The sequence below is a fragment of the Apiospora kogelbergensis genome (genome assembly GCF_038363985.1).
Source record: "Apiospora kogelbergensis strain CBS 113332 chromosome Unknown utg000002l_segment0_segment0, whole genome shotgun sequence".
NCBI classification, from domain to species: Eukaryota; Fungi; Ascomycota; class Sordariomycetes; order Amphisphaeriales; family Apiosporaceae; genus Apiospora; species Apiospora kogelbergensis.
Genome location: NW_027117419.1, coordinates 1108086 through 1125458, shown reverse-complemented (window position 1 = coordinate 1125458; position 17373 = coordinate 1108086). Strand labels below are relative to the sequence as shown.

Below are 17373 nucleotides of genomic sequence, written 5' to 3'. Positions count from 1 at the left end.
CGGTTCCAGCGCTTTTGGCTAATACAGCCAGTTGTACGGAGTAGGAGTAATAGGCAGGCCAAACCAACTAGCCTTAGATTACAACACAATATTAACAAAATGACATTTGTCCAGGATAGGTCAAAGAAGCCCAATTGTGTGATTGAGTCGTAATCCATCTCGAGCATTACCTCATCTCGCTTGCGCTTGAAACATCCCACCCCATCCCCCCAGCACCCAGCGCCCTTTTCGACTTTGTTTTTAGAAACAGCTTGCGTGGATCGTCTGTCATGACCCGGCCGTGGAGTAGCTGGCCACCAGAAACGGGGATCTGGGTAGTTGGCCGAAAGGTTGGTCGCATCACTAGCCGGCCATGTCCTGCGGAGCAGAAGTTAAGCATGGTTAGTTAGGCCAAGCCAATCTTGAGGCATGGTGCGGTCGACGCAAATGGGCAGGATGGGTTCGTGACGCACGTCCGGGCTCGACGACTCATCCCTGGCAGGCGGACCAGGCCCTGTATCAGATCAACCCCGACCTGATAGTCGGCTGCATTATATTGATAACCCAGCTCCCCCTTCGTCGGATGTGTGGCAGTGACATATGCTACTGCAACCGACTTCCTGCTCTGCCCGTTGATCAAGCCAGACCGATAATGCATGAACGACCGAGTACTTCCGGGGGCCAAGCTCCAGGTCGCTCCAGGTCGACTCTTTTAACTTTGACAAATATGACAACAAACGAGTCTCGAGAGATGATTTCTACGTGAGCTTGAAACCAGAGGGAGGACTACGGCCACGGCAAATATTCCCACCACCCGGAACGGCAAAGACAGGCTTGCCGACACCAGAGGCCAGCCCTAACAGCATAGCCTCCTCGCGACCCCAAGTGCCCGTCATAAGACTGCCCACGCCTGAGTCGGCCAGCGACTCCTCAACTATCGGGATGGCCATCGGAAGCCCAGGACGCCAGCAAACGGCATCACCATCGAGTTCTCAGCAGACCCTAAGGCCCACCTTCAACCGGAATCCCGTGTCGCCTTTGTCCGTAGTTGAGAGCGTGGCCTCGTCGGATTCCTCGGCGTCCAAGAACAAGCCCGGGAAGTGGAAGCTCTTCGGCAGGTTCGGAAAGAAGCACGCAGACAGCGCTCAGCCTTCTCAGACCACGTCCGTATCTTCCAGCGAGGCGAGGGGCGCGAGCCGTCCCGGACAAGCCTTTGCGGCCCCTGGCGTGGAAGGGGAGCGGAACGTCGGCAGGAACAACACGGTATCGGGCTTGAAGACGGCAGGCAAACACAAGCCTCTCGTTGTCCGTTCGGCCACCATGCCTTACATGGATAAACCGCAGCCGTCGAGGCCCAACAACGCGAGCACCAACACCTTCCGTAGCGCGGACAATGGACCACTCTCCAACAACCGGTTGCTGGACGTGGATATTCCGGACAGCAACATGGAGAGGTACAGTGTCATGTTTGGAGACGTGCTCAAGGGCGGGCAGTCTGCCTCTTCTCTACTGGCCAGACGGCAGGCCACCTTGAATAAGCTGAAGACGATCGGCGATGTGGCAGAGCAACCAGAGGTTCGTTCGACTTGATTGACAAAAATGGGTTCGTTGGCTAATAAGCAGCTATAGCTATTGGAAGAGCCTCAAAGGATGAACCGAAGGGCAACGTCGCCTCAGCTGATGGCTTCGCCAACCTTTAGCATGTTCCCAGCACCTCCCAAGGCCGCGTCACCGCCCCGGCTAGCACCACGGCCGCCACCGAAGAAAGGACCATCCTTGGCAAGGTCCAACACCTCCCCGGCGATGCTGCGCTCGCCGATGAGAGCCACATTCGAGGATGCACGTCCGTATAACCACCTCAAGGATCCCGTCCCGAAGAGCCAGATGAACAGGGGTAAGATGACCATCGCGACCCTGGCCCGGTCTCGGGAACAGACGGTGCCCAGGTTCAACGCCGAAGAATCCAGTCTCATCTTGGAGTCACCGACGGAGATGGACGAGGATGGGTTCTCGCCCACCGATGCGACATCGTCACCGCCGCCAACAATCATCCGAACCACATCCGTGAAGCCCCAAATCCAGGAGCCCAAGTGGCAGATGATGAACTCGTCATCGCAGCAGCTGCCCTTCTCCGGGGCCTCGTCCGTAACGAGCTCGCGCAAGCGATCGCCGTCCTCCGCCTCCTCGGCTCAGACGCACATCACCAAGCCTTCCGTAGATTCGGACACCCTAGGGGATTTGACTCCCACCACCAGCAACACCACCGCCACGACTACTGCCTCAAGCGCCGAAGAGAAGCAGACTTCGCCAGCAGGCTCCGCAGGCATGAGCGCAGTCGAACTCTCCATCGCCCGGCAGATCTCGGTGTCGCGGGAACAGCGCCGCATGCTGAAGCCGCTGCAGACGACGTTTGGCAGCGGGCCGCGGCCCCCGTATCGACGCGGCAGCGGCACGGGCAGCGGCGGAAGCAGCACCAAGCTCCCGATGCACATCAGCCCCCTGCCCACGCCCAAGATCGCCATGGCCCAGAACGAGCGGCTGGCCGAGACGAAGCTCCTGACTCCGACGCTGGTGACGCCCCAAGAGAGCCACGATGGGCAACTGGCGGAGCACCGCAAGAGCGAACGCATCATCATCGAGGGTTGAGGCATCGTCCGCCCGCCTGTCCCTTCTTGGCAACACTCTCGTCATATCGCGGGCAACGGAGACGAGCGAGTGCTAGCTTGAAGCTGCACGCTCTACCCTTTATTATCACTCACCCTTGATAATCATTATTCTATAAACCCTATTCTCTATTACTGAGTTTTACACATCGTTATTTCACTTCTCCACGACACATATTCACCCATCTACTTGCGGCAATCTTTATCCATTCCGCACGACACTCGCTGGACGGTCCGAGTGGCTGTATAAGTCAACTCGTCTCCTATTTCTCACAACCACAACATACTTATCCATCATGACGACACTACATCAATACTTCTGTCTACGTTTTATTTGAACAGAGCATGGCGTTAGATGGTACGAATGAAGCTCTCGTATTCATTTCATTCGGGTACATAACATATAGACTGGTGGGAGGATTTTGTATATCCGGAAAAGTGCTTTTTCCTTTATCTTCATTTGTTTTCTTGCGTTATGGGGTTTAAGCGGCGGATATACCATGGGCGGCGTTACATGATTTCTCCATTTCTCCCGAGTCTGCGACTCATAGCATTGCATTTGGCGTCTCTTTTGTCAGCAGTACGTTGGATTGGGTGGAGGTGAGACGAGGAACGAAGATGTATACGATTCGCCTTGATGGTCGTCGTTTGGGATAGCTAGATACCCCCTTTTGGAAGTATAGCAGTATGTTGTGGAACAAATTGAAAGAGAAGAGAATTGCCACATTGATTACAAGCTGTGTCACCTATTGTGATTGTTTCAGCACAGTGATATAATACGCCACAGGGGGAAAATAGTCACCTATGTGAGAAACAAGTGTCTTCCATGCCGCCTACAGCAACACCGAACTGTAAACAGAAGATATCGTTTTCACCGTCACTCCTGTATCTGTGATCATGGAGGGTTCACGTATTTAACAAATCGTTTTCTTGTAGCTTATTATGTGTATATAGTGCTGTGCATAACAAAAATTGATCGGTTTGCCTTCCGTAGTTCCGTAAACACATAAATCCATTAGCCGCCAGCGAATGACTACACCTGCTCTTCCCCAAAATTGTGCAAGGGTTCGGTGTGATATACGTCCAAAAGCTCAATAAGGGAAGACGTCATGTGTTGAGATATAACCAATCTCACATGCTCTCGCCCGCTATGCTAGAAACAATACACCACTGCCCCTTGATCATCCCATTCGTAGCCAGCGTTGAACATTTCACATGATCAAACAGCAGGAGTTTTGCTTCTTTGCTTGTTCTGGTAGTGGCGTCAGCAACTTAACAACACACACAACAGGGAAAGGAGGAAATGCTCACGGTAGAACATCTTGCTCTGGGAGCTGAGCCCGTCACTCTTGGCCACCAAATCGTCGATCTTCTCGCCACGCTGCAGCACGCTCTCGATGGTCTTGTGCAAGACGATCTTAGTCTCGTCAAGTTCCTTCTGAATCTTCATGATGCTGTCGGCCTGATGGGGGTCCTGGTACTTCTGCAGGTACTCCTGCAGCTCGGGCATGGTGATAGTTTGGCCGTTGCTCCACGAGGTGCGCGGGTGCGCGGACAGGAACTCGTCCATGACCTTGGACAGCAGCTGATGCGCCACCAGGGCCGGGTACTGGTGATCCGAGATTATGATACCGCAGACGCCCTCGCTGCGCGCGTACGCGTGGAATGTGTAGTCCTGCTCCTCGACGTCCTGTCGCTGGCCCGGTCGTGTGCGCTCGGCCACCGTCTTCGAGAACATGGTCATGAACTCGCCATAGCTGCAGATAGTCATGTTAGCTATCACTTCAAGTTTCCCCGGCTCGGATCCTTCCACAACTCGCCCCCACCATGCCGTCACATCGGGCGTGTCTGGGTTCGTGGAAGGACGAACGGCCTATGGGAGCTTCTTTCGAGGCGATGGACAGGGAGGGCATTGTGTTTCGTACTTGGCACGGGTGAAGCGCGAGTAAGCGCTCAGCTCCTTTTCGGCGCAGATCTCGCGACCAGGCTTGCTTTCGTTTGCGATGATCTATGGTAGAAACGAAATGGTCAGCTTTTGATTGCCTTTCCTAGCCAGATGCGACAATGTAGCGGTGCGTACTCCGATGTAGTGCAACTTCATTATGACGGTGTTGTTGTTGGATGGCTGCAGTTATTGCGACAGGTGATGGCTCGAGATGTCGGTAAACGTTTCCCCTTGTTCGCGTTACTCGGGCAAAGGAGGAGTCGGATTGTGAAAGGAGTTGGTTGAGTCGTGAGACAATGAAGTTGGAAATCAACGGGTATTTATGATAGCCTCTTATTCGCGTGCCTGATTCTGGGAGTCGGAGATTCTATAAGGTTTCGTTTCTGTTGGGTTGACAGCTTAACATCGAACCGAAAGAAAGAAAGAACATTCAATGGGCAGTATAGGTAGAATTGAGTGGTCAGTCTTGGGTGTGAAGTCACTGACTGCTAACTTGGCCAAGTCTCGCCCGCATTTATCACATGTACCCCCCCAATGTTGGAGCCTTAAGCTTAAGGAGATAGGGAGGGGCCTAAATGGAGACGGAGTTAGGTAACTCATGTGCCCGATTTTAGGGGGCAGCCACTAACATTGGCGGTGGCCTCTGCTGAACCCCACTGAGGACTCGACCAGTCATGTCAATCAACATGCAGTTTCTCGGCGTTTGACTCACATCGGCCGCGATATTGGCTTGCCTGTCTATACATTTGCGCTTATGGTACGCAGAGTCGTTGACGGCTTTTCTGATCGCAATACATCTTCTCTTCGCTACCCATAGCTCTCCGTTTTGGTGATCCGATTCCCATCTGCTCGTTTCCGAGATTTGACATTTCGCTGTACGCGAGAACAGACGTTTCAACCCCTCACTCTGCATTCCCCGGGAAAGCATGGCTCCCACGTCTACGAGCGAGGCGGAAGCGCAATGGCGGGCACAGTTTGAGGCTATGAAACTGGCTTTAGCTGACCTCAAGTTACCGCACGCGGGCTCAAATAGCCACAAGGGATCAGTCGATAATTTTGATCTGGACGACGATGACTTCACCTCGGGCAATAGTGGAGATGACGTCTGGGATTTTATTTCCGACAGCGAGGAAGACCTCTACAGCAGTGATTTCTTTGAGGATGCTGTTGAGCAAGACGGCGCAGCCAGCCAAGGTCTATCATGGTTTACGAAGCAGTGCGCGGCTGTTGCTGCTAGGAAAGATGGCCTGTCTCCCGAAGCCTTTGAGGCACAGATCCTGGAAATATTGAGCTCGGGTCAATCAGCGGACGAGGTGCAATCCCACCTTACTGACCTCGTGGGGTTCGATGATCTCGATTTCGTCATCGAGGTCCTCTCCAATAAGGACGAGATCGTATCCAGCTTTGTCGCTCGTGAGACCGCACAGCCGTCAGCCAACCGGCTGTTGACCAAGGCTGAGAGAGAGGAGGCTCTACGACGTAAGGATTTTGAGCACAAAAATGCAGCATTGGCCCCGACTATGCACAAAGAGGTCCAGTACCCACATGTGTATCGTTCCCATACTGCCGGCAACACTCTGAGCCACTCTGGGAGTAAATACGGACTTCCCCTTGGCAGCGAGAGAAAGATCATGGAGAAATATGAAGAGTTCATGATCCCTGCCGGCAAAACCGGCACGCTTGGCCCAGGCCGGAAGCTCGTCCCCATAGCTGAGATGGATGGTCTATGTCGCCGTACTTTCAAAGGCTACAAGTCACTGAACCGTATGCAGAGTTTGGTGTATCCTGTTGCGTACAAGACCAGCGAGAACATGCTCATCTGTGCGCCGACTGGTGCTGGTAAAACGGATGCAGCAATGTTGACTATCTTGCAAACCATCAGCCAATATGTTACCCCTAACCCCATTGAAAATAACGAGGCCACTGACTTTGCCGTTGACGCGGACGAATTCAAAATCGTTTATGTGGCTCCCATGAAAGCACTTGCCGCTGAAATCACCGACAAACTAGGGAAACGACTGGCCTGGCTTGGAATCCGTGCTCGTGAATACACTGGAGACATGCATCTTACCAAGTCAGAGATTGTTCAAACGCAGATCATCGTAACGACCCCTGAGAAGTGGGATGTCATCACTAGGAAGGGCACTGGCGATACGGAGTTGGTCCAGAAAGTGCGCTTGCTCATTATCGATGAGGTTCACATGCTTCACGATGAACGTGGCGCTGTTATTGAGTCGTTGGTCGCCAGAACTGAGCGGCAGGTCGAGAGCACTCAATCACTTATTCGCATTGTGGGCCTCAGTGCTACTCTTCCCAACTTTATCGACGTCGCCGACTTCCTCAAAGTCAACCGCCATGCAGGCCTCTTCTACTTCGATGCCTCTTTCCGACCCGTGCCATTAGAGCAACATTTCATTGGCGTCAAGGGCAAGGCTGGCTCAAAAGTGTCTAGAGAGAATTTGGACAATATCGCATTTGAGAAGGTTAAGGAGATGTTGGAACAAGACCATCAGATCATGGTGTTCGTTCATTCTCGACGAGATACCATGCAAACCGCTAAAATGCTCCATGAGAAAGCTATAGACGATGTTTGCATGGATCTATTCGACCCTCAATCCCACCCGAAATATGACCAAGCTGTCAGAGACATGAAATCATCAAGGGCACGGGAGCTAAGAGATCTTCTGCCCAAAGGTCTGGGTATCCACCATGCTGGTATGACTCGGTCTGACAGGAACCTGATGGAGAGGTTGTTCGGAGAGGGTGTTATCAAGGTCCTCTGTTGTACAGCCACCCTTGCCTGGGGTGTCAACTTGCCCGCAGCTGCTGTCATTATCAAGGGAACTCAAGTCTACAGTGCCCAAGACGGCAAATTTGTTGACTTGGGTATCCTTGATGTATTGCAGATCTTCGGTCGTGCAGGTCGCCCGCAATTCGAAGATGTGGGCATTGGCATGATCTGCACAACACTGGATAGACTGCCTCACTACCTCAGCGCCGTTACGGAGCAGCAGCCGATCGAGTCGAAGTTTTCTTCGAAGCTAGTTGACAATATGAATGCAGAGATTGCTCTGGGGACTGTCACATCGATTCCTGAGGCGGTGCAGTGGATCGGCTACTCCTACCTTTTCGTTCGCATGCAACGAAACCCCATGACTTATGGCATCGAATGGGCTGAAATCAGGGACGACCCAAATCTTGTCCAGCGACGTCGGCAACTTGCCATCCAGGCCGCAAGAACCCTCCAAAAGAGCCAAATGATCATCTACAACGATGTCACCGAAGAACTCCGGAGCAAAGATATTGGCCGCATTGCTAGTCAGTTCTACATCCAGCAGACCAGTGTTGAAGTGTTCAACATGATGATGAAGCCACACGCGACAGAGGCAGACATTCTAAAAATGATCAGCATGAGCGGAGAATTTGACAACATACAGTCAAGAGACAGCGAAGAGAAGGAGCTCACACATTTTAGGCGCGAGGTTGTTCCTTGCGATGTTGATGGCGGTATTGATACGCCTCAAGCCAAGACCAACATTCTGTTACAAGCCTACATCTGCCGCGCACAACCCGAGGACTTCGCGCTGTCGAATGATCTGAACTACGTTGCTCAGCAGTCCGGAAGAATATGTCGAGCTCTGTTCATGATGGCACTCAACAGACGATGGGGCCACCAATGCCTCGTTTTGTTAACGTTGGCTAAATCTATCGAGAAGCGAATTTGGCCATTCCAGCATCCTCTGCATCAATTTGACCTCCCAAAGGCTGTCTTGAACCAACTGGACGCCAAGGAGACGCTCACTGTTGAGACCATGAGAGATATGGAGGCTGCCGAGATTGGCGGTCTAGTCCATAATCATAGCGCGGGTAAGAAGATCGCCGGTATCCTCGACAACTTCCCAACCGTGTCAGTCGAGGCAGAAATTGCTCCTCTGAACCGAGACGTCCTGCGGATAAAGCTGTTTATCACACCCGACTTCAGGGTGGAACGACCGTGTTCACGGGACTTCGGAATCCTTCTACATCTGGGTTGAAAATTCCGAGACTTCGGAGATCTATCATCACGAGTATTTCATTCTCAACAGGAGGAAGCTTTACGATGATCACGAGCTTAACTTCACGATACCGCTTTCCGATCCTCTGCCTACACAGATATATGTCAAAGCTGTTTCCGACAAGTGGCTCGGAGCCGAGACCGTTGCTCCAATCTCATTCCAGCACCTCATTCGCCCAGACACTGAGAGTGTCTACACCGACCTGTTGAATCTCCAGCCGCTACCTCTTAGTGCACTGAAGGATATGCGTCTTGAAGAGCTTTACTCCAAGAGGTTCCAGTTCTTCAATCCCATGCAGACTCAGATTTTCCATACACTCTATCATACCCCGGCCAACGTGCTTCTTGGATCGCCAACCGGAAGCGGAAAGACTACGGCTGCTGAGTTGGCGATGTGGTGGGCCTTCCGCGAGAAGCCAGGCTCAAAAGTCGTGTACATTGCACCCATGAAGGCGCTTGTCCGCGAAAGGGTGAAAGATTGGGGCGAGCGTCTCGCTCGACCCTTGGGCTTGAAGCTTGTCGAACTGACTGGTGACAACACGCCCGACACCAGGACCATCAAGGACGCAGACATTATCGTTACAACACCAGAAAAGTGGGATGGTATCTCGCGTAGTTGGCAAACGAGAGGCTATGTCCGTCAGGTCTCTTTGGTCATCATTGATGAGATCCACCTCCTGGCTGGTGACCGAGGCCCTATTCTCGAAATCATTGTGTCCCGTATGAACTACATTGCCGAGTCCACCAAGAACTCTGTCCGCTTACTCGGCATGTCGACTGCCTGTGCCAATGCCTCCGATCTTGGTAATTGGCTAGGCGTTAAGGAGGGTCTCTTCAACTTTAGACACTCTGTGCGACCTGTGCCACTCGAGTTGTACATTGACGGCTTCCCGGAAGTCAGAGGCTTCTGTCCGCTGATGCAGTCCATGAACCGACCAACCTTCCTTGCGGTGAAAACGCACAGTCCTGACAAACCTGTGATTGTTTTCGTGCCATCCCGTCGCCAAACTCGACTGACAGCCAAAGATCTGATCAACTTCTGTGGACTGGAAGATAACCCACGTCGTTTCCTGCACATGGACGAGGATGATCTTCAGCTCAACCTTTCTAGAGTCAAGGATGAGGCCCTGAAGGAAGCCATCAGCTTCGGCATAGGATTGCACCACGCTGGTCTAGTCGAGTCCGACCGTCAGCTCTCCGAGGAATTGTTCCTCAACAACAAGATTCAAATTCTTGTAGCAACCAGCACTCTAGCGTGGGGAGTAAACTTGCCTGCGCATCTAGTAGTTGTTAAAGGAACGCAATTTTACGACGCAAAGATTGAGGGATACAAGGACATGGATCTTACAGATGTCCTGCAAATGCTGGGTCGCGCTGGACGTCCCCAGTTCGATAACTCCGGCGTGGCCCGTATCTTCACGAAGGATGCGAAGAAGGACTTCTACAAGCATTTTTTGCATACCGGGTTCCCTGTTGAATCGTCTCTGCATACTGTTCTGGACAACCATTTGTGTGCTGAAGTATCGGCGGAGACGATCGTGACCAAACAAGATGCCCTCGATTACCTGACTTGGACTTTCTTCTTCCGGCGCCTTCACAAGAACCCCTCCTACTACGGCTTGGAGGTGTCGGCTGAGGAACACAACACCATTGCGGCCCAGCAGATGGCAAACGACTTCATGATCGAGATGGTCAACAACTCGCTTGACCAGCTTGCGGATTCCAAGTGCGTCGAGGTATTTCCTAATGGAGACGTAGATCCTACGCCTCTTGGCAAAATCATGAGTTATTATTATCTCTCCCATAAGACGATCCGCCATCTAGTCAAGCACGCCAAGCCCAAAGCCACCTTCGCGCAGGCACTGCAATGGATGTCAAGCGCCACCGAATACGACGAATTGCCAGTACGCCATAACGAAGATTTAATCAACGCCGAATTGTCACGCAACCTACCATTCTCTGCGAATGATTTCGGTATGCCCCTGTGGGATCCCCACGTCAAGGCCTTCCTTCTGCTTCAAGCTCATATGGCCCGGATCGACCTCCCTATCACGGATTATGTTGGTGATCAGACAAGTGTACTTGACCAGTCTATTCGTATTATCCAGGCGTCAATCGATGTCCTCACCGAAATGGGTTATCTCTCGAGCTGCCTGGAGATGATCAAAGTGCTACAGTGCATCAAATCAGGCCGCTGGCCTCAAGACCTGTCCTTGTCTATCCTGCCTGGCGTCAATGTCAATGAACTCAAGGACACCATGTCGCTCAAGAAACTAGGTGCTCTCAATCAAACACAAACAGAGGAGCTGGCAAAGAAACTACACGTGCCTGGATCTCAAGTGGGACGATTTCTGCGCGCCTCGTCCATCTTGCCTAACGTCAGTGTCAAGACAGAGAATGTCACAGCGCATTCGGTGACAGTTTCGCTAAGGCGGATCAACCCCATTGTGGAACGGGAAGGTCGCGTCTACGCACCCAGATACCCCAAGCCACAAACCGAGGGATGGTTCGTTATCATCTGCAATGCAGCGAGTGATGAGATCATTGCTGTGAAACGTGCTGGCTGGAGTCAAGGCCCTGGAAAGTCGGTGGGCACGGGTACCAAGCCCTCTGCTAAAGTGACGCTCAAGCTACCTGAGCCCGAGCACGACGGAAAGGGTAGGATATTCGATGTTTTAGTCCTCAGCGATGCATATATCGGACTCGAGTACCGAGTGATGGGCGTTGAAATCCCAGCTCTACCGGTCGTGGACGATGATGTGGATAAGGAGAAGAAAGGGGCGGATGCGGCTGCAGGGGGTAGCAGCAAGCCATGAAGTAGAGCGAGCTTCCCCGCCTGTTCTAATGATGGAAACACATAGCCAGTGAGAAGGAATGATGAATTCCTCCATGGTGGTAATAATCTAGTACAATCTTCCTAGACTCTATAACGGCGAAGCGGATCATCCTCAGGAGCCCTGATTTCGTACATGACGTGACTTAACGTGACAGAACATTCCAGCCGGCCACCATTCGACAGTGAAGGTTCTTGGGAGTTTGTGTATATATAAAGAAATCACAACGGCGACGAATGGGATCTGAGCAATGCGCCGCTTCCATCCTGGCTAAGCGCAATAGGTTCCTTTGAGCTTACTACTTCTCGAGGAGCTTGCAATCTCGGGATCGGGATCGGGACTATGTTCATGGAGGGGCAGTGTTATCCCCGTAACAGCAAAGAAAGTTTTACGCATGGAAAATGGGCAAGCCAGGCTTGACTAAGTGATTGGCAGTGCAGCTCAGCTACGGTAGCTAAAATATAGTAGGGGCCACTGCCGCAACATGATTGGTCGGCTCGTGTAGGGGAGCTTCGCAGCGTGATTGGCCCGTTCGTTTAGCAAGCCCCGACCATCAACCGAGGCTTACCCGCCGTCGCCATCTGGGCCCAAGAGGGAAAGCAGAGGTACCCTTTTTCGACACGAGGACGGCTCATGGTGGCCAGCTGCAGCTATTATTGGATCACGACCCTACTGCCTACCGTGGCCGGGGGACTGGGTCGGAGTCTTGGGGGGTTAATATAAGGTCAACGCTAGTTGAAAAAGTGACGGCTAGTCGAAAGGGACGAGGCGTCAACTAAAGCGTCTGTCGCGGAATGGCCAGTGGCATGTTCGATCCTGCTCGCCTGCCAATAACGCCGCCATGGCCAGCGACCCGCTAGAGAAGGACACTGCATCCCCGTAGCTGCAGATACACTGGGTCTGCCTCGTCGTTTCTCGCGTTATCAGCACCATGTCCGTCCCCCTCTGCAGAATCTGGTCCCCCGCCATTTGGCCCTGATGCCATCCATCTACTGTCCATCATCCATGCCATGCCAATTTCAACAGTCAACACAATCTGCCCCCCCTGCGACGTTTCACTCGCCCCAAGCTCAGTCAGTAAGCACTAAGGCCAGATCCGGCAATCTTGCCCAATCTGGCCAGCTATACACACCAACCCAATCTGCATGTGCCTCTTTTCCATATCGTGTCACCCAGCCTTGGCCATGCGGTTCTGCATGGAACCCTTTGCGAACAATTACACACACTCCTCGACTCCCTCGCCCCCAGCGGCCCGTCGAAACATCTGATAACATAACGCCAATGCCACCAGTCCGAGTCTTCCTTGCTCTTGGGGTCGTACAGATGGCAAATGTCGGTCGGTCGGCATGTGTCATCGTCGACGACCCGTGGCACCAAGACAAGCAGGACAAGGACACAAAAACAAAAGAGCAGCGGTGACTCGATATGAGCCACAGTGAGCCATGCATGGCGACCCATCACCGGGTTTAGGCATGTAAGCCCGCCAAGCTTTTGGGGGGACCACCCTTCCACATCAAAGCGTCCAGGGGTCCATTCCGAACCCCCTCCAGCCCTACCGCTGACAAAGTGCTGGCTCCAGAAGCTGGCTCGACTGTTTTCCTCTTCTGGCAAAGCAGTGTCCACCTGTACCAGAGCCCCTCCAAAGCAAGTTGTTGCCCATGTACTCGCTTCTCGCTCTCTGACAGGGCAGGCATCCTTTCACTCGTGATCTGCAGGCCATGGAAGATGAAATCCATGGCAGTAAGCAGGCAAGCCCTGTCGCCAGCCACTCACGACCCCATCCTACCTATCATCCTGCTGGATTCATCAACTCCCCGCCTACTGCCCGCGGCCCAAATCATCATATCACATTGTTACATCATCATGAATAGCCGTCTGGTTCGTCCTATCCCTATTCGTTTCTTGGGGGTACGTATCGAACAGGGACTGAATTGGCGATACCCGCCGCTCGGGGGCACAGCCGATGATGGCCCACTCCAGTCTATAGTCATCCATCGGCCGACAGGGTGCGTGTGGGCATGCATACATCCCACTCCCTCCAGAGGTGAACTCGTCATAATTTATAACCGGCTCTTCACCACTCTCTTACATTAGTCAAGAAGTTTGCGTGCATGCGTGCTAAAGAAACCGAATGTTTATTTCCCCCCCTTCCCTATGTCAATCAAGATGGCTGCCTCGACGACTACTACGTCTAAGATCGCGACGAAACCCGTTACACAACACAAAAGAAGACCTCACAAGAAGTCCCGCCATGGCTGCGGTAGTTGCAAGAAGTTTCATGTCAAGGTACGCTGGTCTAGACCTCGCATACATGCCGTTGTTCTACACGAGACTTACATATGCGAACCCAGTGTGATGAGTCAGGACCCCCATGCGGGAACTGCATACTTCGTCAAGTCCCTTGCGAATATCCCGCCGTCAAAGGAACCAAGGGTGCTCGATCCCCTTCCTTGACTGCCTATTCAACCCACCACAGCGACAGCGCGAGTTCGAGATCATCAACTCCCTCGCGCCAGTGTCCCTCGCAACGGCCGTCTCTGAGCCTTTCGCCATGGGGCTCCGAGAGGCTGCTGGAGCTGGAGCTCATGCACCGGTGGTGTACCCGGACCTATACAGGCTTTGTCTCAGTGCCAGAGGATGCCTACTACTTCACGGGCGTGCTGCCACGCCTGGCCCTCGAATACAGTGACGTTTTGCTCTCGACCATAATGGCCTCGGCCGCCTTGGACACGGCCATGTCGTCGACGACGGAGAGCAGCCGCAGCTCGTATGCAAGCATAGCCATGGAGTACTACGACAAAGCCAGCGCGGCCTTCCGAGATCCGGCTCTCAGCCCCACGCCCGAAAACCATCACATCCTGGTCATCGTCTCGGCCATGTTGGTCGTCTTCAATCTCGCCATATCCCAAATGATGACCATACCATCGTCGTCATCAGCATCAAGGGAGCTCGGGGCCGGCGGACGGATACAGATCGGATCGTTCCACAGTAGTAATAACAGAAGCTCGAAAAGCCGCCTGGCACAGATCGAGGTCACATTCGGGCTCCTGTCCAGCTCGAACCAGCTAGCCCAGAGGCATCTCGAGTGGTTGCTGGACAGCCCCTGGCCTCTACGCACCATCCTATCCTTGGGAGAGGCGTCACCGGAGATTCTAGATAAGGAGCACAGAGCGGTATTTACGCGACTGCGTTTACTGAACCGTAAACTGCATTCGCAGGCCGCTGCCGTGGTGGCGGGCAACAACAGCACACGGGAGATGGCAAGTCAACAGTCGGCGATGGCTGGCTATTCCAATGAGCCGATGGAAGCGACCATCTTCGTTTCCACGGCCGAAGAACACGAAAACAGCGTCTATGGTGAGATGGACGCCGCCATGGGTATGATTGACCCGCAAATCCTCCAGAACACCCAACGACAGCATCGGCGACAGCAGCACCCCAAGCTTAGCATCATGGGGCTGGGTTTGGGCTTGGACATGGGCAGCATGGGTTCCGTCGCCGAGACGCAACAGCAGCTCTACTGCTCGTTCCAGCCCGGCTCGGAGAGCAACAACTACATGCAGACGCAGGCCGACGTGGACGTCTCGTTTGAGTACTACCAGAAGGTGATCACGCACCTGGAGCGGTTCTACGCCGAGGACGCGCGCGACGCGGTCCGGTGCTTCCTGCTGGCGTACCCGACGCTCGCGCGCCGCGACATGGCGGAGGCCGAGAGCCAGAGCCGGAGAGCGGGCGGCGGCGGCGGCTTCACCCCTGGGGAGCCCCTCGAGCTCCTGCTGTTGGCGCACTGGGCCCTGCTGCTCCACCGGACCGGTCGCCTCTACTGGTGGGTTGGCTCGTCCGGCTGCGACCTCGTCACTGCGTGCTCCGACGCCCTCGAGTACAACGCGAGTGGCATGGGCGGTGGTGCGGCGGCGGCGGGCGGGATCGAGTGGGAGGAGGCCGTCGCTTGGGTGAACCGGCAGGTCAGTTTGCCGCCGGTGCAGACGCCTGGCTGTGGCAGTAGTGATAGCAGCGGCGCGGGCTGGTAGGGTAGGTGGGTAGGGGTGGTTTGGAAGACATGCTGTCTTTGTGCATTCATGGACATACGTGCCTACGGAGTATTGCTTGGGGGTCTGTTTTTCTGGGCGTTTTCGGTCGGGGTCTTGTCTCAGAGGGTGATCTGATGATGGGGTTGGGGAATGAAGTCGATACGCGGGTTATGAGAGATGTATTATATACACACAAACCATACTCATTCAACAGCATGTGATTTGCGATGACTGTCATTCATGTGCTGGTGACTTGCACCCGAGTTTGCACACTTAATTATTCCCCTACCGCCGAGCTGCCGCAGACGACGGCGACTCCACTTTCCCCCACGCTACTTATACGCTTCATGTTTACCATCTCCACCTCCACCACAGGATTGTCACGAGTTTGGTCATCGCGGGCCGTTCCAGTCTCAAAGCTCTGATTGTGGTTGTCTGTCGACTACACAATCAATTCACTTTGCGCAAGGCCTTTTTTCGAGGCTTACAACAATCCATTTGCCTGACAATCAAGACCACCCTCAGTCTTAATCACGAGCATTGCTCAATTGGGTTGACAGGACCAACTCTGATTTCCATCATCCGATTTCTGCTTTCCACATTCAATCGTTAATCTTCCTTCGGCTTTTCCTTCACCTTCAACCACTCACAATCTCGCAACAACCTACCCTCATCATCGTTCTCATTCTCGCCTTCCTTCAACCATCAACCATCAACCACCACCATCATGTCTGGTAAAGGTTTCTCGTACTTGGGGAAGGGAAAGGGCTCCAAAGGCCTGGGACAATCTCTGAGCGGCAAGTCTGGCGCCAAGCGTCACCGGTAAGTAACAATCATCTTGTTTCCCACGATTCTACCTCGACTCGTTCTCTGTCTCTCTGTCTCTCACCGGCCTGTCACTTTTCACTTTCGTCTTGAAACGCGGCCCCCAAGCCTCAACACGCGCATACTGAAATCTTCGATTACAGCAAGGTTCTTCGCGACAACATCAACGGAATTAGTAGGTGGTACATCAATCGGTTCACATTGACTGGCAGCATACATGTATAACCTTAACTGCAGATACACATACTGACATTTTATCATCTTGTGCTGCAGCCAAGCCCGACATCCGGTAAGTCGTCCTAGTTATTTCTCTGCATTTACCAGCAATCTTGACTACAAGGAACACGAACCACTCGTCTTTATTGTATTTTCCGTACATTCCTGGCTAACACGTGATTCGCAGTCGTCTTGCCCGCCGTGGCGGCGTCAAGAGAATCTCAGCTCACGTCTATCAGGAGACGCGTGGTGCCCTTCGATCCTACGTCGAGATGGTATGTTACTCTCCGACCTCCCCCAGTGACACTTTACTTACTTAGTTATTGTCCAGGTTCTCCGTGACGCCACTACCTACTGCGAGTATCGCAAGGCCAAGACGATCACTCTGAACGACGTAAGTTTTTCTCATTTCCCCAAGAACCTAGTCCCCATTGGCCCGGCGTTCTTGCCGCATCTGCAACGCAGGCGAATAAAAAGCAACTAACCTGGTTGCCACAGATCCTCCACGCTCTGCGCCGCCATGGCCGCCCTGTCTGGGGCTTCGAGCACGACTTCCAGTTTGGCAAGAAGGCCATCAAGTCGAGCGCCTAAAGACTGGCATGTCTTGCTCTAGCGACTTCAACGGCGTTGTGAGGTGGTTATTGATTTATGGTGATTAGTTCTGGTTTCGGGAGGGCACTTTGTCACCAATGCGTGCGCGTCATTCAGCCGAAATAAGGAGAGGTTTCTACTAGGAGTTACTTTATATCTTGCTTGACAGTCATGATACCCTATCGTTTGCGACCTTCGAGGAGCCTATTTACCAAACAGTCTCAGAGAGTGCGAT

The 17373-nt window shown here is 53.2% G+C and overlaps 5 protein-coding genes across 5 annotated transcripts; 4 read left to right on the top strand and 1 right to left on the bottom strand.

Moving 5' to 3' along the window:
- Nucleotides 1-352: 352 nt before the first annotated feature.
- On the top strand, nt 353-2625 carry PG998_003241 (uncharacterized protein; the record flags this gene model as incomplete). The annotated part of the gene is made up of 3 exons (XM_066870059.1): nt 353-380; nt 722-1554; nt 1609-2625. The coding sequence occupies 3 exons, from the start codon at nt 353-355 to the stop codon at nt 2623-2625; spliced, it is 1878 nt and encodes a 625-aa protein (XP_066733809.1).
- A 1228-nt stretch (nt 2626-3853) lies between these two features.
- On the bottom strand, nt 3854-4743 carry PG998_003240 (Longin-like domain-containing protein; the record flags this gene model as incomplete). Its single annotated transcript, XM_066870058.1, has 4 exons — nt 3854-3894; nt 3954-4399; nt 4568-4650; nt 4723-4743. 4 exons carry the CDS (start codon nt 4741-4743, stop codon nt 3854-3856), a joined length of 591 nt encoding a protein of 196 aa, XP_066733808.1.
- Nucleotides 4744-5513: 770 nt separating this feature from the next.
- Nucleotides 5514-11457, top strand: PG998_003239 (Sec63 Brl domain-containing protein; the record flags this gene model as incomplete). Its single annotated transcript, XM_066870057.1, has 2 exons — nt 5514-8494; nt 8547-11457. 2 exons carry the CDS (start codon nt 5514-5516, stop codon nt 11455-11457), a joined length of 5892 nt encoding a protein of 1963 aa, XP_066733807.1.
- A 2184-nt stretch (nt 11458-13641) lies between these two features.
- PG998_003238 (uncharacterized protein) lies at nt 13642-15506 on the top strand (the record flags this gene model as incomplete). The annotated part of the gene is made up of 3 exons (XM_066870056.1): nt 13642-13761; nt 13827-14648; nt 14694-15506. The coding sequence occupies 3 exons, from the start codon at nt 13642-13644 to the stop codon at nt 15504-15506; spliced, it is 1755 nt and encodes a 584-aa protein (XP_066733806.1).
- Nucleotides 15507-16233: 727 nt separating this feature from the next.
- On the top strand, nt 16234-17138 carry PG998_003237 (Histone-fold; the record flags this gene model as incomplete). Its single annotated transcript, XM_066870055.1, has 6 exons — nt 16234-16328; nt 16475-16506; nt 16569-16620; nt 16735-16822; nt 16879-16941; nt 17046-17138. 6 exons carry the CDS (start codon nt 16234-16236, stop codon nt 17136-17138), a joined length of 423 nt encoding a protein of 140 aa, XP_066733805.1.
- Between the last annotated feature and the right edge of the window lie 235 nt (nt 17139-17373).